This window comes from Callithrix jacchus, chromosome 14 (assembly GCF_049354715.1).
Source record: "Callithrix jacchus isolate 240 chromosome 14, calJac240_pri, whole genome shotgun sequence".
Lineage (NCBI taxonomy): Eukaryota > Metazoa > Chordata > Mammalia > Primates > Cebidae > Callithrix > Callithrix jacchus.
In genome coordinates, this window is record NC_133515.1 from 6,517,940 (window position 1) to 6,540,816 (window position 22,877).

Below are 22,877 nucleotides of genomic sequence, written 5' to 3' on the forward strand. Positions count from 1 at the left end.
GATCTGCCACCTTGGCCTCCCAAAGTGGTGGGATTACAAGCATAAGGCACCACGCCCGACCCTTTTCTAAAGTTTTCTAAATTATATTTGAACCAAAACTTACAACACTGCCTAACATGGTTCTCAAAGTACATAGATAGTTATACTAGAGGTGAGAGAGGGTAATGTGGATACCAGGAGACTGTGGTAAGTAATATTATGTATAAAGTAACACTTTGGAGCAATCACTAAAAAACTATACAAGGAGATACAACACAAACCACTATGAACAAATGAAAATTTTATTCTAAAAAAAAAAAAAAGTTCAAGTGACCCACTAACAGGCAGGAAAATGAAAACACAAAAAATGGGACAGAAAAAAAAATTGAAATGGCCGACTTAAGGTCTAACATTATCCATAATTACATAAAACAGTCTAAAAACTCTAATTAAAAGAAATTGGTATAGAAGAAAAAATCATATGCTACATGCAGTCTGTAAGAAATTCACTTGAAATACAATGATATAGGTAAGGTGAAAACAAAAGAATAAAAAATATATAATGCAAACATTTAAAAAAGTAGAATGGCTGTAGTAGTGTGAAATAAAGTAGATTTCAGGACAAAAAAAACTAGCAGGGACAGAGGGACATTACATAATGATAAAAGGGTCAATTCACCAAAAAGACACAGCAGTCCTAAATATGTACCAAATAACAGAACTGTAAAACATGTGAAACAAAAACTAATAGAACTGAAAGGAGACATAGACAATTCCGCAATTACAGTTGGAAATTTCAACACTACCCTTTCAACAGCTGACAGAACAACCTGACAGAAAATCAGCAAGAAAATACAAGCACTTGACAACACCATCAATCAACAATTTTATCCACATTTATGGAACACTTCACCCAACAGCAGAACACATTTAAGCAGCCACAGAATACACACCAAGATAGATCACCATATCCTGGGCTATAAATCTCAACAAATTTAAAAGACCACAATGAGATACCACTACACACCTATTAGAATGGCTAAAATAAAAAATAAAAGAGGCTGGGCACAGTGGCTCACCCCTGTAACCCCAGCACTTTGGAAGGCAAAGGCAGGTGGATTACCTGAAGTCAGGAGACCAGCCTGGCCAACATGGTGAAACCCTGTCTCTACTAAAAAGACCAAAAAAAAAAAAAAAAAATTAGCCAGGCATGGTGGCGTGTGCCTATAATTCCAGCTACTCTGGAGGCTGAGGCAGGAGAATCGCTTGAACCTGGAAGGCAGAGGTTGCAGTGAGCTGAGATCGTGCCATTGCAATCAAGCTCGAGCAACAGAGTGAGACTCCATCTCCAAAAACAAACAAATACATAAATAAATATATAAATAAGACAAGATAAAATGCTGGTGGGAATGCAGAGAAAATGAATCTCTCATACACTGATAATAGGAATGTAAAATGTTACAACTACTCTAAAATTTAAACAGTGGCAGTTTTTTTAGAAAGGTCTCACTCTTGTTGCCCAGATTGAGTACCATGGCATGATCACAGTTCATTGCAGCCTTGACCTCCCAGGCTCAAGCAATCCTACCATTTCAGCATCCCAAGTAGCTGGGCCTACAGGTACGCACCATGATACCTGGCTAATTTATTTACATTTCTGTAAAGGAAGGGTCTATGTTGCCAGGGGGTTTCAAACTCCTGAGCTTAAGAGATTTCCCATCTTGGCCTCCCAAAGTGCTGGGATTACAGGTGTGAGCCATCAGGCCAGGCTGGCAGTTTCCTAAAAAATTAAGAACTTAACATATGACCCAGCAATCACGCTCCTGGTCATTTATCCCGGAGAAATGAAAACTCACATTCTCATAAGAAACTGCATATAATTGGTCAGGCACAGCGGCTCACACCTGTAATTCCAGCACTTTGGGAGGCTGAGGGGGGCAGACTGCCTGAGGTCAGGAGTTTGAGACCAATGTAGCCAACACGGTGAAACCCCATCTCTACTAAAAAATAAAAAAAATTTTGCAGGTGTGCACCTGTAATCCCAGCCGTTGAGTCCAACCGGCAGACTCAACCATATGACAGAAGAAAGACACATTGACACAGGCTTGCAAGTCAGTGCGGCCAGGGGACCTCTGCTAGAGTCAGCAGCAGCCACAATAGGCTGGCAATCCTCCCAATTTATTTAGTTCAGATTAAATGACAAAGGTCTCAAGTAAACACCACATTGCTGAGCCCCTGAGTAGAGAGCCTGATGATCAAAGGTCAGTCTTAGGACCATGTGAGTAAATAAGCTATTTAGATAAATTCCTCGATATTCCCTTGTTATTTGCATTTTGCTATTAGCTCAAGGTAAGAGGATTAGACTGCCTTCAGCCATAACTCTCTTCCAAGGCTTTTGCAAAACCTTCTAGCCTTCCAAGGTTTGTGTTTTCTACAATTTCTTGCACCATTCTGACTGATCTTCTATACCCAGATACTTGGGAGGCTGAGGCAGGGGAACTGCTTGAACCAGGGAGGCAGAGGTTGCAGTGAGCTGAGATTGTGCCAGTGCACTCCAGCCCGGGGGACAGAGCGAGACTCTGTCTCAAAAAAAAAAAAAAAAAATACCTACATACAATTGCCACAGCAAACTGTGCTAAATCCATACCATAAAATACCACTCGGCAATAAAAGGAATGAACTACTCACACATACAACAACGTGGATGTGTATCAAGGAAATTATACTGAGTGAAAACAAGACAATCTCAAAAGGCCATGCACAATAGGATTCTATTTATACATCATCATATTTAGAAAGAGTAGAAGAGATCAGTGGTTGCTAGGGTCGGGAAGGAGATGGATGTGACTACAAAGGTATTGCATGAGGGAGATCTTTGTGCTGATGGAACCATTCTGTATTTTGTGGTTACAGCAATAAAATGACATAGAACTATACACACACATTGTACCAACTTCCTGGTTTTAATTTTGTACTATCGTTATGTGAAATGTAAGTACTAGGGGAAACTTGGTGAAGGATGTTATACTATACTATCACTGCAAGTTAAAAACATACATATCTAACATCCTAGCAGTGTTTTACTTTGTTTTGTTTAAATCCATCTACTTCTTCTTAGAAAAGTAATGATGTGAACCACACATGACTTCATCTTCTGGATACTACTGAACTGAGTGGGAAGAGATAGGGAAAAGCAACCCACAAGTGAGACTGAGCCAATCAGGCTATGTTCGGTATTTGATCTGAATGACAGAGACCAGCCATCCATGAAGGGCTCTGCAGCTAAAAAGTCCTGTGACAATAGGATCAAAATTGGTTCCCAGCAATTCCAAGCCACTTGAGGTCATAAGGCAAGGAACAAAAACCATGAGGATCTTGTCTATAAAAATGCCTAATGAGAGCTTAGGGATATTTTGGTGGTGAATGGATTTCTTCTTCTTGCAGCCATCAACGCTGACTAAAATGTGTGCTTGAAAGAGATAAAAAGGTAACAAAGACTTGTCTGCAGCATAATTTGCTATGGCCCTTTCCCCATGCTCCTGAAGTTTAAGATAGCTGTCATTTAACAATCTAATTGTTAATCTCATCTCACTTGACCTGACTGCTGAAGTCAGTGAGACTAGAGTTTGAGAGGGAGAAGGCAGCAAACCATATGTCTACTAATGGCAGCACAATGAGCCCAGGTATGCTGGGTACTCCAAGCAGCATACCCAAACTACTGCCTCCACCCAGAGGGCTTCAATGCCAAGTGTAGGGACCGGGAATTTAGGAATTAGAAGGAAGGTCCTTCTGAATACAAATAACAAATAATCTGGAGGTTGGGATTCACTCATTCATCTCTAAATCTTTATGTATTTATGGTGGATGGAGGTACGGGATGTGCAAAGGGATACTGATATTTCAGGATCAAGGTTGAGGGACCCCACCTACTGACTTAGGCTCAGCCAAGACCCCCACCAGAGCAACATCAATTACTTTTGGCCCGATGGGAAGTAAACTGAAAAGGTCACATGTAGGCCACCATCTCCTCACCTCCTGGGCTGATCTCCATTTCCAGTCTCCCATCTCAGAACCCTAGCACAGTGCAGGGTAGAAAAGACACCAACATCAGACTACCTGGGTTCCAGTACTGCTTCTGCCATCTCCTGCTGTTTGACCACTGTGTGCCTCAGTTTCCTTACTTGTAAAAAGGAAATTACAGTATGCATCTCATACGACCTGGCATTGGTGAGGTGATGATCACTGGCATAACAATATCTTAGCTCTATTTTCTGTGTCCACTTCATTGGGTGGTTACTGGAATACACAAGTCAACCGAAAAAAAGCTGAAGCAATCCAAAAGTTTTTGGTGTTTTTAATTGTTTTTGCTAATGTAAGAACAGAACCATCACAGCCACTCAGCTCTATAACCCATCCAGCCCAAGACTCTTCTAGTGTAGACAGGTCTTCCTACCTCAGTGACCTCAAAGCACAAGGGTATCTCCATAGGGCATCAACATGCACCTGTCATCCAAGAATTTAAGACCTTCCTGATCCTTCCAAATTTTCTACCAATAGTATCATCTTCAGAGGTTATGGATTCCAGGTCTTCTATCAAATAGGTAAAGCTTCCTTTTGTATTTCAAGAAATATAGTTTGCAAAGGGAAGTGGAAAACATGACTAGGCCTCTACCACTTCATCTGTTACCCTGTCAAGGTGTAAATTAACAATCCATGTTCTCACAGCTCCCCTTCTTCAGTTGTGGAATTCTTCAAGGTGGACAGACCATACCTCAGGAAGTCATCCATTGCAAGCATACTAGAAATTACCCATAAAGTCAGTTTTTCTTTGTCCCCAGCATACACTGAGCCAACAACTTAAGTCATGAATGGCTTGTTAGGGCTGTCTGTCCTAAATGATTCCTAAAACTTCACATAGCTCATATAGTCTTACTGTCCTCTGCTCTTTCGGTGTGATATGATCCTACCTGTAAAGCTATCAATATCAAACCCCTGGGTCCTGGATGCCTCCTCCAGATTTCATACCTTCCTCAAGTTTACAATACTTCCTGAATTTAAGAAATTTCAGAAAGTCACCAGCTAATGCAAAAAATAGCCTAATTCTATGTGAATCCCTGTTGAGATCAGCTTTTCAGGTCAGGGTAGGAAGGAATGATGTTTAGGTTACCCTCTCCTATCATACACATCCCTCTGCCCGCAGTACCCTGACCTACCTTGCCTGAGACTCCTAGACACTATGCAGTCCCTTCTGGCTGCCACTGAGACTGGCCAGGAAGGCGCCCATATTGAACACAGGTGGGCTGGTAAAGATACATACTGTACTGTGGGTCAGAACTATGGACTATAAAGCCATGTTGTAGGCCCTTCCTGCCTCCAGAAAAGGACATTGAATAGTTACACTTGGGTTGCTAAATTTATTACCTTAACTGGAAACATTCTAAGGGTGGGAGCCTGTTCTGGAGGACAGCTTCAAAACCAAATCTAAAACTATCTGCACACAAGTGTTATGAAGAGACAAGCAGGGGCTCAGAGCTCCATCTTCTGTGACCACTTCTCCAGGGACTGCCACCTACAGGGCTCACTGGTATCAACAGCCCTGCATAGTAGAGTCACTGTCGATCATCTTCCCACTTCTAAGAAGGAAGACAAAAAGTCTCATGAAACAGAAACAAAAACACAAGCATGGCCTTCATCGTCCTGATGCCACAAGTTTCCTGTGATGGCCAAGATACTACCTTAGCTTGTTGTCCCTGCTTCACCTCCAGGGACCAGAGACAGAGGATTTTCAGGGGTTGGGATTTCTTTGACTTGGCAAATTCTTCTCTTTATCTCCAACTGAATCACTAGTTCCTTGGGTGGCAGAGCAGAGACCTAAGCCCAAACCACAGGGCTTACTGGCACATCCTTCAAGCCGCTTCCCTTGCTGTTCCATTCCTCTTCTTCAGCCTATCTGAACCTGTGGATTCTCTGGATACAGAAACTGCCCAAAGCACGGTAAAAGAGACAAAGGGGCCAGGTTTCACCTGGCAACCACCGCTCCGAACATGTAGAGTAAGTCAAAGAGGCTGAAAAATGACAGTCTAGTTTTCTTTGCCTGTACTAACAAAAAATGGAAGTTTTCAGGTGTCAGCAAGCTACTCAGTATCTGGCGTGGTTTCTAAGGTGGAGTTGCATGAGGAACACTCTCCCATGGCTGCTCAGCGAAGGCAACAGTGATGTCCAAAACAAGCCCTTCTGGCTCTGAACCACCAGCTGGCAGGCCAGGATGACTCCAATCTTTAGCAAAGGGCTTTCCATTCCAACTCCCGAAGCCCAAAAGTCTCATACCACATGGATGTCTCCTCCCAACTGGGCACAGAGGGTAGCACACACCTCCATAAGGCAACACCTTCATTATGCAGCAGGCAGTCCAATACTGACGTTTGGGTCAAACCACAGCTTAAGCAGGGGAAAAAGTGCCTCTGATCCATGCACAGTCAGATCTGCTGAGGAGGCTGGGGAGCCCAGGAACCAGAATTGCAGATCCTGAACGATGGTGCTTCCCTTGCTGGTGCCATATCACCTAACCTAATGGTTTCTATGAAGACTCAACAGCCCAACTCTGAAGACAGTTGGCAGAGAGGCAAAAATGACTGTCTTAAAGAGGTCTTCAGACACGTGGACAACTCAGCAGGACCACATACGTGCCCAGGGCACACCATGAGACAGCCATCACCAACTTGGTAAGGAGGACATATCACATGGCATCTTCAGGGTGCTGGAGACAGGCGCTGTGGCAGGAGAGGTAGTGAAGAAGGGTCAAAGCTTTGAGAGGTTATCATCACATTCAGAGCCTTTAACCCAATTATTCCAAATCCTGAGAATTTATTTTAAAGAAGTAATTCTCAATAGGAAAAAAGCTGTATATACAGGACATGTGTTCTAGCTGCCAAGTGGTTAACAGAACATGGATTCTAGAGTCAGCAACTCAACGTTCCACTTTTTAAGGCAAGTGCCTGTGTTCTCTGAGCCCCTTACATCGCCTGTAAGAGGCAGATGAGCCCCCTTACATCGCCTGTAAGAGGCAGATGACAGCATCTACTTGCCAGGGTCACTATGAGAATTAGATGAGATAATCCACATAAAGCACCTCAGTGTAATATGTGCTCAACTACAAAGGTCCCCTTTTATTATTACTATGCATGAGGACAGAAAAGATAGGCAGAAATAGGAAATAGGTGAGTTGTAAAGGGCAACAGAAGGGAAGATTTCCATGACTGTTTTGACACTATCGATTTTGAGGTCTTAGACGTATAGGTGTGTGGAGGATGCTGTCAATGTTGAGCCCTACAGCCTAAGAGTAAGGAACCAAGTAGAGAGGGTGGCCTTTTTCACCAAGGCTTTCCCCACTTTTCTAAATTTCACCCTCAGTAAACTCCTAAGAGGTCTCTCGGAATGCAGTAAGGAATGGCCAGGCAAGGTAGCTCATGACTATAATTCCAACACTTTGGGAGGCCAAGGCAGGAGAATTGCTTGAGCCCAGAAGTTGAAGACCAGCCTGGGCAACTTAGCCCTTCTCTACAAAAAATTTTTTTAAATTAGGTGGGCATAGTGATGCATGTCTTTACTCCCAGTTACTCAGGAGGCCAAGGGCACAGGATTGCTTGAGCCCAAGAGGTTGAGACTCCAGTGAGCCATAATGACACCACTGTACTCCAGCCTAGGTGACAGAGTGAAAAAAAAAAAAAAGGAGGAAAGATGGAAGGCACATGAGGAAAGAAATGAAGAGTTTGATAATCAAAACCTCATGATTTCAATTCCAGCACTTTGGGAGGCTGTTGGAGCCCAGGAGTTCCAGACTAGCCTGGGCAATATAGTAAAACCCCATCTCTATAAGAAACAAAAACCAAACCTCATGGGTTCCTTTGCTCAAAGGCAGGGCTATGCACAGATGATCACTCTATTCTGATTATGAATACACCTTAGAGTGAGCCAGCTCACCCACGGCCTGCTACAAGGCTACAATGAGGCCCACTGCCATAGGCCTCCAGCTAGAAGTGCTGCCTGCCAGGCTGACCAGGTCCCGGTATGGCCAACAGGACAGAGAGGAGAGAGATCTTATAACCACAGGCAGGGAGTCCATTTTCTGGACTCTGACGCAGGGCACAACAGTCACTGTCCTCTTCTTCCCTGCAGCTTTTCAGCTGTGAGAAGTACACAATACTCCATTCCCATAAAGGAAACATGTAGCAAATACCAATCAGTGCCAGAAACAAAACAGATAATTGCTTGTATAGTTCTTAGAGAAGTCTAGTTGGTGCTCACTTTTCAAATTCATTCCATCCATAAATACTGCATTATGGAACCCCAAAATAAAAAAGGACTGTTTTTAAAATCCTAACAACAATACCATTATCACACATTAAAAAAGTTAACAATTCCATAGTATCAACAACTGTCCAGTCAGTTTTCAAATTTCCTATTGCCTCATAAATGTCAAAAAATGGGTAGTTTGCTTCTAAGCATTTATAACTTCATGTTCCCAAAGCCTGAGGAGATTCTGATCCTGCCATCACAAGAGTCACTGACTTAAGCCAATTTCCTCACTTAACCAGGTAAGAAAACCAAAGCCCAGAAAGGCTAGGTGATTTGCCCAGGATCACAAAGCCGGCTGAAAAGAGATGACCTGACCCATAGTCTCCAGTGCTCTGTCTGGCAGTCTGAACACTGAGTTAACTATTAGAAGCTTTTGAATCAGCAAGAAGCCTTAATCTAATAACATCCCCTTGCTTGTTAGAAAACAATCACCACCTGACCCCTCCTAGCAATTACACACCCATTTTATTAAGATGAAAACTAATCTCACGTTAACATCATCAGTTACAAAGCCAGACCTTGATCTTTATTCTGTGCTTCAATTTAGCCACAGAATAGGGGGATTCTCAATGACCTCTACTCTCTTCTCAACAGTAACCAGCTTGCCCAGGCCATGGCAAGCTGAGACTGACCACCTAACACAGGATTTTTCCTTCATTACACGGCAGAATCTGTGTTCTAGTTGTGCATCAACATGGCATCAGCAAAGGTGAAGACATCCTAAAAATAGGCCCAAATGGCTTTGTAGGCCACTTCTATCAAACCATCAAGGGAATGATCATTTCTGTACTATAAAATTGTTTTAGAGTATAAGAGGGGAAAAGCACTTCCCATGTCATTCTACAAAGATTGAATTACCCCTTTCGCATAACTAGACAAATGAAAGCACGCCACACAGACACAAAAGTAGGGGGTGGAGGGGAAGAAAACTATAGGCCAAAGCCTGAGGAGGTTAATATAGATGCCAAAATCCTAAGTAAAATAAAACAGAGTAGACATGCTTCTCTTTTGAAATACTCAGCTTCTTTCTTTTTTCATTTTGTTCTTTTGATAGGGTCTTTTTTCCCTGTATGTACAATAAAAAGAATAGGACACACCAAAAAAGCCACTGAATCTGGAATTCACACAGTTTGATATACTATTAGGAAACCTATTAAAGTAACATCATTTCAACTGATTAAAAGGAAATGTTGGCTGGGCAGGGTGGCTGACACCTGTAATCCCAGCACTTTGGGAGGTCGAGGTGGGTAGATCACTTGAGGTCAGGAGTTCGAGATCAGCCTGGCCAAATGGTAAAACCCTGTCTCTACTAAAAATACAAAAATTAGCCAGGCAGGGAAGCTCGAGCCTATAGTCCCAGCTACTGAGGAGGCTGAGACAGGAGAATCTTCTGAACTTGGGAGGCAGAGGTTGCAGTGAGCCAAGATTGTGCCACTGCACTCCAACCTGAGTGACAGAGTGAGACTGTCTCAAAAGAAAACAAAACTGCAGAACAGGCCCATGTGTATTCAGTACTTTAGAATGTTGAGAGCAGTGGATTTTAGATGAGTGGAGGAATGATGAATGGACTCATCCTTACCTCACTTAACATACAAAAGTGAACTCCAAGTGAACTATAAGGAATTAAACTAAAGAAAAGCATTACAAGAAAACACAAAGAGAGAGTTTCAGTATGGGATGACAGAAAGTTCTGGAGATGGATGGTGGTGATAGCTGTAGCACAATGTGAATGTGCTCAATGCTAATGAAATGCATGCTTGAAACATGGCTAAAATAGTAAATTGTATGTTATATATGCTTCACCACAATTACAATCTTAAAAAGAAAAAGGATTACTTTTATATTTTTGTGATAGGGCTAGCTTTCTTAAGGCACAAAACTTTGTAGCTATAAAGGAAAATATTCAAAGATTTTACTATATGAGAAATTTAAATGGCTGTATGATCCAGAAATAAAAGTTAAAAGACATTCAATGCTTCAATAGAAAGTAAAAAAAAATGAGCCACTAACAGGAATAACATGTATGCAACTTTTATAACAAATAAAAAATTAACATCTGAATATATAAAGCCACTATAACACAAATAAAGAGTAAGACAAACATGAAAGACATACAACTGCATAAGTAATCAGGAAAATGCACATTAAAACCATTTCATTTTTCACCCAGATTAATGAAGTTAATAATATTGATTTCCACAACAGATAAAAGTATATGAAACAGACATATTCATCACCATGGGTAGAACTGTAAAGTAGCAAAACTTTTTGAAGGGCAGTTAGTGAGCAGCTGCCCAGATAATAAACGTACACATGCTCTACTTATTCTCTAGGCTAAAGAAATGCTCCCAGAGGTACACAAGAATGATGAGCAAGAGTGTTCATCACAGCATTTTTTAAAATATCAAAAACCAAGATAGAACCCAGTTATCTACCTAATAGGAGGTGGTGAAATACACCTTCATCCACCTACCCAGTGAAATACTAGCCAGCCTCTCGTGGTGGCTCAAGTCTGTAATCCCAGCACTTTGGGAGGCTGAGGTGGGCAGATCATGAGCTCAGGCGTTTGAGACCAGCCTGGCCAACATGGTAAAACCCCATTTCCACTAAAAATACAAAAAATTTAGCTGGGTGTGTTAGTGTGCACCTGTAATCCCAGCTACTAAGGAGGCTCAGGCAGGAGAATTGCTTGAACCTGGGAGGCAGAGGTTGCAGTGAGCTGAGATCCTGCCACTGTACTCCAGCCTGGGTGACAAGACCAAGACTCAGTCTCAAAAAAAGAAAGAAAGAAAAGAAAAAGAAATACTAGCCAGCCTCTGAAAAGACACAGACAGGGAAATGTGTCACGACATGATTTATAAAAAAAGGCAAGTTACATAGTAATCCATACTCTGTGATCCTATATTTGTACAAAATAAATAAAATAACATACTTTGTGTAGGGAAAAAAAAATCTGAATGGATCCATATCAAGCTATTAATAGTGAACATCATCTCTGGGAATAGCATCATGGGAAATTTTCCCTTTCTAAATTAATTATTTCTATAATGTTTGAATTATTTAAAATAAGCATTATCATTTTATAATTAAAAAAGAAATAAAATAAAAACATTTACATCCCTCTGCAAAAAAAGGTAGCTACAACCCCAATGAATGTCACATGCTGATCTCTCTGCAGTATTTTCCCTAAAGAGGAAGAGACAGAAGAGCTTTCAGAATGGCTCAGGAACTATCACTTGCACCCCAGTTCCCAAGCAGGTTGATGTGATGGAAAGGACAGGGACACATAAGGAAGGCCTCAGCTGCACAGCAGATACTGAAGGAAAGCACACTCAATATTGGACTCAAACTGTTTTGGGGCCTAACTTCTAATCTTTGAGTGGCTCCTCAGATCACCGTTTTAAGATTAGAAACATTTGACTTGTAAAGGTCACAATGGAAATCAGATCAGCTAAGAAGAACTAATCATGACTTCCTGGGTAAGACCTATAAAAACCTAGCTGTGCCCTAAAAAGACAGCAATAAATGCTAAGATATGGGAAGGCACAGTGCTAAAAAGCCAATGTCAAATAAAGAGTATCAGCCGGGCACGGTGGCTCATGCCTGTAATCCCAGCATTTTGGGAGGCCAACGTGGGCAGATCACGAGGTCAAGAGATCGAGACCATCCTGGCCAACATGGTGAAACCCCGTCTCTACTAAAAATACAAAAAAATTAGCCGGGTGTGGTGGCATGTGCCTGTGGTCCCAGCTACTCGGGAGGCTGAGGTGGAAGAATCGCTTGAACCCAGGAGGTGGAGGTTATAGTGAGCCGAGATTGCACCCCTGCATTCCAGCCTGGTGACAGAGCAAGGCTCCACCTCAAATAAAAGAAAAGAGTATTATACTTTGGGTCTGAGGCAGGAGGATTGCTTAAGCCTAGGGTTCAAGGCCAGCTTGAAGACTGCTACTCCCTTGAACATATGTAATCTTCACAATATCCAGGGAGAGATGTAGAAGAGGAGACTCAAAGAGGTCCATGGTTCACTCAAAATTATAAAGCCACAAACTCCAGAGTCCAGATTTGAATCTGAACCTCATCTTTCCAGTGCACAGGCAGCCCCTTCAATCAGTGAGTCAGCTGATTGAAGTCAAACTTCCCAGTATTGAAGCCCATGTCCTCAGTCCTTTCTGGCAGACTCACCTGTGAGCTGGAGGGCAGCACCTGGGAAGGAGGCTCCTCAGATGGAGCTGCTCCTGAGCCCATGGGGCTCAGCGTGGTGATCCTGCTTGGCTGGCCACGAAGTGTCAGAGTGATGGTGGTGGGGACCTTCAAGCCTGAGATAAGGAGAGAGAAGCAGTATTTTTGAGTCACACTCTCCACCTTCTGCTGAGGTTTTCCTTTCCTGAAGAGTTTCTCCCCCACATAACACAGCCCCTTGGCCTCCAACCCAGCTGGGTCATCTATACCCTATCAGTCAATCTGAAAGGCAACAGGAAACAGCCTGTGTTCTCTCAACCTCTCTGAAGGATGGGTCCACACAACTGAATCCGAAGGTCAATGCCAGGACCCTGTGGGACTGCGTTCAACATCATACCTTGCCCACATGAAATGGGAAGGTCCTGAGGGAAGATCCCAGATCTGGGAGTCCCCACAGTTCTCATGAGAGACTCACCTGATGCTTGGTTAGAGATCTGAGCCAGGCCAGGGAGGCTGCTTGCCAACTTAGCGAGGCCCCCATTGGTCAGCAGCTGGTGGATGGCTGTGGGCTTCCCACCAGGAGTGGCACCCAAGGAGGAGAGAGTGGTGGCCACAGGAATGGTACGGACAATGGTGCTGGTGCCCGTGGTGATGGCACCCAGGCTCTGCATGGGGGTGGGCAACTTCACACTGGTGGCCTGTGGGACACACAAGCCCAGGTGATCAGAAGCTGCTGCCCAACAGCAACATTCGAGTTTGGAGGGCCCACAGCATATTATTAAAGGCTAATATGTACTGAGTGCCTACTACATGCAAGGTACTCTTCCAGGCATTTTGCATATATTATTTCATTCTTACAACAACTCTATGAGGGAGGTACTATAGACCAGGAAACAAAAACAGAGTGGTCAAGAAACTTGCCCAAGGTCACACAGTAAGTGATAGACCTTAACCTCTGGAAGATCACCGTTGTGTAGCTAGGATATCTGCCCTTGACCCACTGACTCCAAACCTAGTTTCCCTGCCAAAACCAACTAAGCTGAGGAGGCCTCCTCCCTACAACTGCCCAGCCCAGCAGAAAGCAGATGTGCACCTGTGGGGCTGGTCCTGGGGAGGGATTTGCTGGAAGGCCAGAGGTCTTGCTGCTGATATCCTGCAAGCTGAAGCTGAGGCCTTGGAGAAGGCTGCTGGCTGATGTGGCCCCTAAGAGAGGACGTAGCAGAAATCAGTAGAGACTCAATCACTTGCACTATCCCAAGAGCAGCCACATCCATCCACCCTCACCACCAACTAAAACATCAATGGTGCTTGCTCTTGAACAAACACCCTCCTGTCCTCAGAAAGAAGGCCAAAAGATCTCCCCAGCCAGGCACACACGCAATAGATGGCACACAGGAAAGGTACTATGCCAAACACTTCCCTGAACTTGCTCTGCACCTGCTGCAAACCATCAGTCATACATTTTGGACCACTTTGAGAAATTCAAGTTCCTTCCTTTCTTTCCAGGGAATAATTTTTTAAGCCAAAAGAATTCTAAATACCCAAGTTTCACTTCACCTCACATAATCAATGCAGTAAGGAAGTAGCTTCAAAGTAATAAGGAAGATTCTCTTAAACAACAAGGGTTTCTTTGTTTGTTTATTTGTTTGAGACAGAGATTCACTCTTGTTGCCCAGGCAAGAGTGCAATGGCGCGATCTTGGCTCACTGCAACCGCCACCTCTGGGGTTCAAGCGATTCTCCTGCCTCAGCCTCCCAAGTCGTTGGGATTACAGGCGCCCGTCACCAGGCCCAGCTAATTTTTTGCATTTATAGTAGAGATAGGGTTTCACCATATTGGCCAGGCTGGTCTTGAACTCCTGATCTCAGGTGAGCCACCCACCTCGGCCTCCCAAAGTGCTGGGATTACAGGTGTGAGCCACCGCACCTGGCCAGAAGGGTTTCTGCAATGCCTTGGCTCTGCTGGGCTCAGGCAAAAGGCCTTTCAAAGCAGGGTTAGGGAGTAGGACAAAGCGAGAGACAAGCACAGATAGAAAAATGTCTCATTTTGCTAATGCCCAGTATAGCACCATTTCCAGTTTTATTTAGTGAGATGTGCTTACAACAGCAAAATGAAACAATAGCCCTCAGTATCTGTGGGCTTTATAGCAGATTCACAGATTCAAACAACCACGGACAGAAACCTGTGGATATGGAATGCCAACTCTATAACACAATTTAATAAAAAGGACTTGAGCATCTGTAGAATTTGGTAGTGGCAAGGGTCCTAGAATCAATCTTCTGTGGATAAGGAAGGCTGACTATACATATATCTCCTATCAGCTATTTCTTCTTACAGTAGAGGATACAGCACCTGTAGACTGGAACATTTACTCACCTGCAGACCAGGACGTTTACTCACTGCATTTATTCAAGGCCAAGGAATCCCTCTGCCCAAGCTAATTCCAGCTTCACCTTAAGAATCTACAACCACCCTGAGTCCCAGAGGCCCATCCGTCAGATTTTGCTCCAGGGATGCTTTCACAGAACCACCCGCCAGCAGCAGACCAAAAATTTTGTGTTGGAAGGAGAGAATGCTGGGCCACAAGATACCTGGGAGGGAGCTGCCAGGAGAGGTGGCCACTAAGCGGCTCTGCAGTGTGTGCAAGGCACTGGGTGCAGTGCTGCTGGAGACCACTGAAGGGGCTGGGCTGGCTGAGACTCCACCTTCAGAAGCACTGGACCTGGAGACAAAGGAAGGAGCTCTGTTATTCAAAGTTCACAGGATAGCAAGCCCTAGCAACACAGGCAGGGTCCAGAGTGGGGTTCAGCACGGCTTTAAGCAGCAGACACAAACCAAGAACCTTCAGTTTCTTTGTCCTATTTTCTGAACCTGATCTCTAGTCTTCTAAAAGTCCTCAGGACTTACAGCAAAAGCCAGGGGAGGCTTTGCAATCTTTAAGTAAAAATGAACTCTGAGTTGACCCAATAACAAGACAAAGATCCTAATCAGAAGGAAGTCACATTTCCAAAACTGACAGAATCCAGGATCCATCATTTTCCAAAGCACCAAATGAACCAGAAACAGAGTTAAGGGAAAAAAAGAATAGGGATAGATGGTCCAACACTCACTTGGCTGTGGTGAGAAGTCCTGTGAGCTCCTTGGCCCCTGCTGAAGCCTGCCCCAGAGTCATGGTGATGGGCTTCCCACCTGTAGATGCAAAATAGAAAACTCCAGGGCCCCTCGTCAGTCCTATTTGGCCCCTATGTTTCCAGGTTCCACACTTAGTCTAAATTCAAGATATTATGGACAAAAACTAGAAGATGAAAAAAGATGAACTATTCCTAGAGTAGGGAGAGTTGGGGTTATTTTTTCCTTCTATTTTCTAAACTTCCTTAAATATTCTATATCTTTAATTGAAACAAAAGAACAAAATATAGGATGCTTTGAATGATGGTGCAGCTTCCTCTCATAGTCTGCCTGCCTGCCCCTCATTCAGATGGACTCACTGCCCACTTTACTCAATGTGCAGCCTTACTCTTTCTCTGCTTCAGGCATGTCTCACAATGAAGCCAAGGCTGACTGACATCCTGGTGAGTGGCCACTAAGGGGCAATGCTGTTCACCTGGGAGAGCTCAGTCAGTTCTCAATTAAACATAACAAGAGAAACTCACCTTCTGGAGCACTTCCCTGGGAAGGAGCACAAGGCCCTCCAGCTGTGTCTCCTTGGGAGATAAGGGACACCTTAATCTTCGGTCGCTTGGAGGTCTTACTGCCAGGAAGAGGACTCGAAGGATGGTGTCGCTTCAGATGGACCCTAAGATCCTCTTTTTCTCCTTCCTCCGCTGGTTCTGATGAAATGGGAACTAAGAGATAGAGCTGAGTTGAGATCTTCCACAATCCAAAAAAGCCCAAGAGACATTCAGTCAATACCAGCACCAACACAGCCATGTGTAGAACACATAGGAGAACCACCCTATGTACAGAGCCACCCCTCAAAGGAAAGTCTGGCCATGCTTCAGGCCCACTTCACTCAGGCCCCGCCCAAGGGGCACCCCACTTTGCCCTTCTTAAGAGGATGGTTCCCTTCCCATCCTTCATCCTGCACTAGAGTCGGAAGGGAAGGGGCCCTGAGTTGGCGGGAATGAAAAGACAGAAGACAGCCTGACCCTGCCCAGCCAAGGCCAATAGCAACAACAGCAAAAATAGAGGACTCACCACAATGAGTAAACAGTCCTTCCCAGACTCAAAAAATGTGATCGATCACCTTTCTGTCTCAAGCCCTCCCCACATCATCACACAGGTGAGGACATTAAACATTCTACAATAATCCATGGAGGAGCAGGTCATCCAGTCCTCTCTAAAAAACAGTTTTCCAAAAGGCTCTCAAGAGTCCCACCCTGCCCTAAGAGCCCATGGTTGAGGATCCACTTGCCAAATGGAGCAAATGAAGAGGACTGTCACCAGACTGGCTTTGAGTAGCTAATAGGAGTGAGAGCACCTCAACCAGGCAACCTCACATCTTCTGCCCACAAGTAACAGGGCAACATTGGCCCATGTCACAACCTAGTCCCCAGGTCATGTGTACTAGTACAGATAAAGGCCATCTGTTCACACATGGGCTTCTGCTTCCACTGAATCAAACAGGCTCATCATGTATACAGCCAAGCTTTTTGGACTCTTAGATTATCTTTCAAGCTTCCTCAAAGATTCCCTCCTCTTTAAACCCTGAAGTCCACCCTGGTCCTCTTATAGCGCAGGGAAGCAAAGACTGGGGTGGGGAGGAAGGCAGCAGTCACATGAGGAGGGAGGAGGGCTCCTGGCATGAGGCCAGTCAGGGCATAACCAGCTAGAAGGATTGCCTAGGGGACAAATGCACTCACTAAAATCAGAGTAGGAAGGAGGGTAGAGAGGAGAGTAGTTTCAGGTTCTATGCTGATATGTGGCTGGTAGGCTTACAGACACCAGATAAACACAGGACAAGAGGCAGGGAGAAAAACACACAAGGAAACTGAGACTCACAGGCATACAAAAAAGCAGCAGAGCCAAAATCACAGTGACAGAAAGAACCATACTGAGACAAAAAAGAAAAACACCATGAGAAGCAAACAGAAGAATGAAAAAAGGACAAAGCCTACAGAGTAAGCAAAAGTGGTCAGCAAAACAAAAGATTACAAAGATAGAAAAAGAGAGAAAAGAACAGGAGGAAAACAATCTGAGGCAGATGAGAGGCAGAGATGGAAAAGAAATAAGGGCGTGAGGAGCAGAATGCAGTGGATGAGTAGGCAAGAAAGAGTAATACTCACCAAAGAGACAGGAGGAGGTGCCAGGAGGAAGAGCTTTCCTCACCAGCATATTTTGTTTCAGAAAAGCAGCAAACTGTGCTGGAATGAATCAGAAAGAATTATAGAATCACAGCCAGCCAGAGAAGGGAGAAAAAGAGAGGGAATAAGAAAAATATGAAAAGGCTGTAGAAAATGGCCAATAGGGGCTCCTTCTGAAATTACTGCATGGTAACCTGACTCTGCCTTGAAGCAGGTCTGCAAAAGCATCTAAAACTGAATAGTACTACCTGCCTCATGGGGCCATGCCAAAACTCAACGAACTACAGCAAGGTGAGTGCCACGAAGAGGGCATGGCACACAGCAAGGACTCCATATACACTCGCTATTAGCATTCCCTGTTTGCCCATCAGCTCTGTTAAGCCAGGATTCTAAAACTGCTACTCTCCCCCATGACATCCTGGGTCCCCATTTCAAACCCGGCTCACCAATCAGCCTTCCAAAACTCCTTAGATTCTCAACTAATCACCCCCTCCAGAAGCAGAGCAGACCGCCAGCTCTGTCTTCATCAAAAGTCTAAGGACACACTGCCCACACAGGACTTGGCTCTGGCCACCACTCATGAAGATCCATGGCAGAGCATCTGTGTACACCCTCGAGGCCTGGCCTCACTTCTCAACTTCTCCCATCCACTCACACTTCTACTCCTTGTTAGCACCATCCTCTTACAAGCAAACTCACAAGAGGTCTGAGTTCTGGTTCTGATCCTTTGGTTCCACTAAGAAAAACACAGGAAAAGTAAGCAGACGAGCCTCCTATCCCCTCCATATCTGTCTGCCAGACAGCCAACTACGGCTGCTGCCTCTTCCCAGGTATCCCCATTCCTGAGAAGCCCAGGCAACACATGCTCCTGGACACATCGTCAAGCATCAATGACCAAGAGGCCTTACCTCAAGGCCACCCAACTGGATAAATGTGGTGGAAGGAGGACAGAGCCACTGTTTTTTCTTTCCCTACCCAATGAACTCTCCCTTTCCTATAGCTCCTTGCACTCACAGCTCTCCAAACTCCTACTTTCAACCATATGAAGACTTCCCAGCCTCATCTGAAACCTACCTATAGAGAACCCTGATAAACTTCACCAAAAGTCTCAGTGGGAATCTTGACACTTCAAGGGTCAAACAAAGAAAGGGCATGATGCCAGGTGAACTGCCCTAGAATCTGATGAATAAAATCCATCATCTAGTACATATGATTGGAGAGCCCCGACTAGAGGAGTGGCTTGGCAAGGCCTGGAACAAGACGTACTTCTCCAGTTAGTAGGTAGAAAAAAGTTTAGGTCAATATACATGTTCATAAAGCCTAGCCTCCCCAGAACAGCAAGATAAAGCTATAACTAGTGATCACAAAGCCCTACTAATTCAGAGCCCTTGGCATTTATTTCAATAATTAATTTTGAATTTTGCCTCCACAGAAATCTGAGAAAGGGTACCTCTCACATCCCCGAGAAAAGCTGTAGATATCAATACTGTGTAACTGTCATGTGACATGAACTACAGAAGACAGACCCAAGAGGGGCAACTGGCCAGGTGCCTATACCTTGAGCTTGTTTGTGGGTCAGCACAGCTTCTGTCCGCTGCACATGTCTCTTCAGCAGCTGAGAGCTTCCAATCTGACTGGACTTCTGGGCAGAGGTCACTGTGGTCACTTTGGTCTTGGGACTGGAGGTGGGGCTGCTGGACACACTGGAGAGATCCTAAGGTGAGAAGGCCAAGAGATGAGCCAATGTTATTAGGATCTGACTATCAGTTGGCATGTCCCTCTGGAATTCCCCTTGTAGTAATTCACAGGCACATGGCACTAACAAGACACAGGAATCCCCAGGAAGTTAAGGAAACAACTCTGTGGTGCTGATTCCCCAGCAAAAGCGCCCCCCTCTCTGCTCACACTACCTCTGAGCCTGAGGGCGAGGCGGGCAGTTTGGTGGCTGGAGAGGCAGGTCGACTGCCCCGCTCAGGGACTTCAAAGGCCAAGTCTCTGCGGGCCACGTCACGGGGCTTCTTCTTCTTCTCCGCATCCTGATCCCGAGGTTCAGAGCCCATGTGACCCTCAGCACGAGTGAGCACTCCAGTCAGAAAGTCCACAATCTCATCCTAGTGTATAGAGGAGCCAACCAATGCCTTTTAGTTCTCATCTGGAGAACAGGAACCTCTCATATAGTTTCCAACTAAAATAGATTCCCCCTCAGCTCTGGCATCCAGATGTGCCAGTCCTTCTGCACTCAAACAAAGCCTAGCACAAATCCCAGGCTTCCGAGCAACTGTGGTTCAAGACCACCAAGTGCCTTTGTCAGGAGGAGTTCTAGGGTGGTCACACTCCACCACTTTTCTAACACTCTTCCTCCAGATGCTTTGCTTATATTAGTTCACCACTCTCATTTTTCTTTTCTTTGCTCATGACTGAACTCTACCAGAGGCCCCAGTGGAGCCCTTCAGAGCCAAAGAGGCTACTACCAAAAAGACCAAACCTAAAAGGCTATGGAAAGGCAAGCCTAGCTGAGAAAAGCACACAAAACAACTGTTTACCTGAATACATCTGTCCACCATGCTCTGAGTCAATCCTTCTGATTTCTTCTTTGCTTTGCTTATTCTAAGAAACAAAAAGGATGACCTGTTTACTTCTTAAACATTCCATGGCATCCTAGGAAAATAAGAATGTATTTCTTTTCTGAGTTGCTTACTTTCTAGGCCCAGAAGGAGGGCCATGTTAAGTCTTAGGCAGGTAATGCAACCTCTCTAAACCTATTTCCACATCTGCAAAATGGGAAAACATAACATCTCATTCATGGAGTTGTGGGGATTAAATAAAATAACATATGTAAAGAAACTGACCAGGCATGGTGGCTCACACCTGTAATCTCAGCACTTTGGGAGACTGAGGTGGGCGGATCACCTGAGGTCAGGAGTTCAAGACCAGCCTGGCCAACATGAAACCCTGTCTCTACCAAAAATATGAAAATTAGCTAGGTGTGGTGGCGGGTACCATGCCTGTAATCCCAGCTACTCAGGAGGCTGAAGCATGAGAATCGCTTGAACCTAAGAGATGGAGGTTTTAGGGAGCTGAGATCGCACCAGTGCACTCCAGCCTGGGCAACAAGAGCAATTTCCATCTCAAAGGGGAAAAAAAGAAGCCAAGCACAGTGCCCAGGACAGTCCACTCCAGAATTCCTATACGTATAACTTAATAGATTCACTCTATCCAGAACCTGGGAAATAGAAGTAGCAGTGAGCTGAGATTGCATCACTGCACTCCAGTCTGGGTGACAGAGAGACTCCATCTCAAAGAAAAGTTCAAGGTTGTGAAAGACAAAGATGGAGGAACCCTATCAAATTAAAGGAGATCAAGGAGACATGGCAACTAAATCCAAGTGTGACCCTAGGCTGGATGCTGGACCAGAATAACATTAGGGAAACAACTGATGAAATGTGAGTCTGTATACTAGATAATAGCATCATGTCGATGTTAATTTCTTGATTTTGAGAACTACCCTTTGGCTATGTAAGATGGTTAACATTTATAAAATCAGGTGAAGGGTATATGGGAATTTTTTTGTACTAGTGTTTAACTTTTTATAAATCTGAAATTTTAAATATTAAAAGAGTTTTTTTTAATGCTCTCTTTTAACTGAACCAGATTGGTCTATAATTACATTACCAGCTTACGGGTATTTCTCACTGTAACACAGCTCTCTTGCAGCTCTGGGAGAATCTACCCACCTGAGATTATCATCAGCTCCCCCAACCACCACCAAGCTGTTCTCAGCTCGAATCTTCTCCCGAAAGTCCTCCATGGCTTCAGGGTGACACTGAAGGGAATTCTGACCAATGACAAAGAGGACTGGAGTCTTCATATCCAAGAGGGGATCATCTACATCCTAAAACAGGTACAGGTTTTAGAACTGGCTTCTTCATATTCACAAAGCACTGACCTGGAAACTCCACTCAGGAGGATCAGCCATGCAACTCAGTCAACCTCAGCATCAGCTTGGACGAGACATGCACTCCCGCTGCCAATGACCCAGCACTCAGCTTCACCACATTCTTACCCCTCTGGGGCCATCCACGGTAAATAGAGGAAAGCCAAGGCAGACAACTGCAGTGACATACTCCATCACTGACACCTGTAAATAACAGCAGCATGGTTTGTCTAAAGGTCAACTGAGTTCATGGCACCTTAGCCTACCCAGAATCCAGGAGTGGTCCAGACCCACCAGACAGTCTCACCTCTTCCATCCTTGTCCTAATACCGGGTGCATCTTCTGCCACAATGGCAGCAGTAAGAGCACAAGACACAAGGTATGTCATTCCACAAGCAGCTACTACCTAGAGAACCGAGGCCCCATGAGGACCCCAGCAGGTGGCTGAACCATTAGATAGAAGGTTTAGTATTCCTACCGTGTCAACCTCCTCGATTAGAGCCCTCTTGCTCCATTTTTCCCCACAAATGGTAAGTATAGTCAGGAGAACACAATATTGCCATTAACCCTTAAGTGAAAAAAAATTTCTCTCTGTTGAACTTAATGGATAGCTACCAGACATCCTAGATTTCTTGGAGCAACTGCTAAGGCCCACCACTTGAAGCAAGGACTAAGGGAAGATAACCTTCCTCTCACAGCTATCATACTTGATTGGACTGCATGAAGCAAAATCGAGGCTATGGACACATGAGGGACACTTACACAAACTGAAAAGCATACAACTGTTTGCAAAATACTAAAAGATTCCTTAATATCTTGGAAAGGGACTGAAATAAACATAGCATCAAATTCCATTGCTATTAATATTTGCCAGCTACAATTATTGTGATTTTTCTATGTGGGAGAATGGTATAGTACTTATGTTTAGAAAAAAAATGGATTTTTTTTTTTACAGCTATATGCTAAAATATATACATATAAGTAAAAATGCTACGATATTTGGAATTTTCTTCAAAATAATCTGGGGGAGAAAGAAAATGAGCAGGGTAAGATGAAACAAGCCCAGCCAAGAGTTGATCACTGGTAAAGCTCGGTAAGGGTCCCAGAGAGATTTATTACACTAAATC

The 22,877-nt window shown here is 44.3% G+C and overlaps 1 protein-coding gene across 50 annotated transcripts in view; it reads right to left on the minus strand.

The window, feature by feature from the left end:
• Positions 1-4,316: 4,316 nt before the first annotated feature.
• The window catches only part of KANSL3 (KAT8 regulatory NSL complex subunit 3), a 45,120-nt gene continuing 26,559 nt past the window's right edge, over positions 4,317-22,877 (minus strand). For 19 of the 50 annotated variants that reach the window (XM_078348659.1, XM_078348639.1, XM_078348647.1 and 16 more), the window contains 13 exons: positions 21,880-21,954; positions 21,551-21,708; positions 20,360-20,423; positions 19,727-19,927; positions 19,374-19,530; positions 17,799-17,876; positions 16,167-16,358; positions 15,624-15,702; positions 15,105-15,235; positions 13,607-13,716; positions 12,989-13,211; positions 12,517-12,650; positions 4,317-6,749 (listed from right to left, as the gene is read on the minus strand). In XM_078348659.1, the coding sequence (XP_078204785.1) occupies positions 6,729-6,749; positions 12,517-12,650; positions 12,989-13,211; positions 13,607-13,716; positions 15,105-15,235; positions 15,624-15,702; positions 16,167-16,358; positions 17,799-17,876; positions 19,374-19,530; positions 19,727-19,927; positions 20,360-20,423; positions 21,551-21,708; positions 21,880-21,954 (1,623 nt within the window). In that variant the 3' untranslated portion in view covers positions 4,317-6,728. Of the gene's footprint in view, positions 6,750-10,349; positions 11,521-12,516; positions 12,651-12,988; positions 13,212-13,606; positions 13,717-15,104; positions 15,236-15,623; positions 15,703-16,166; positions 16,359-17,798; positions 17,877-19,373; positions 19,531-19,726; positions 19,928-20,359; positions 20,424-21,550; positions 21,709-21,879; positions 21,955-22,877 lie in introns of those variants that run through there. The other 31 variants (XM_078348655.1, XM_035271587.3, XM_078348645.1 and 28 more) reach the window with 6 other exon arrangements.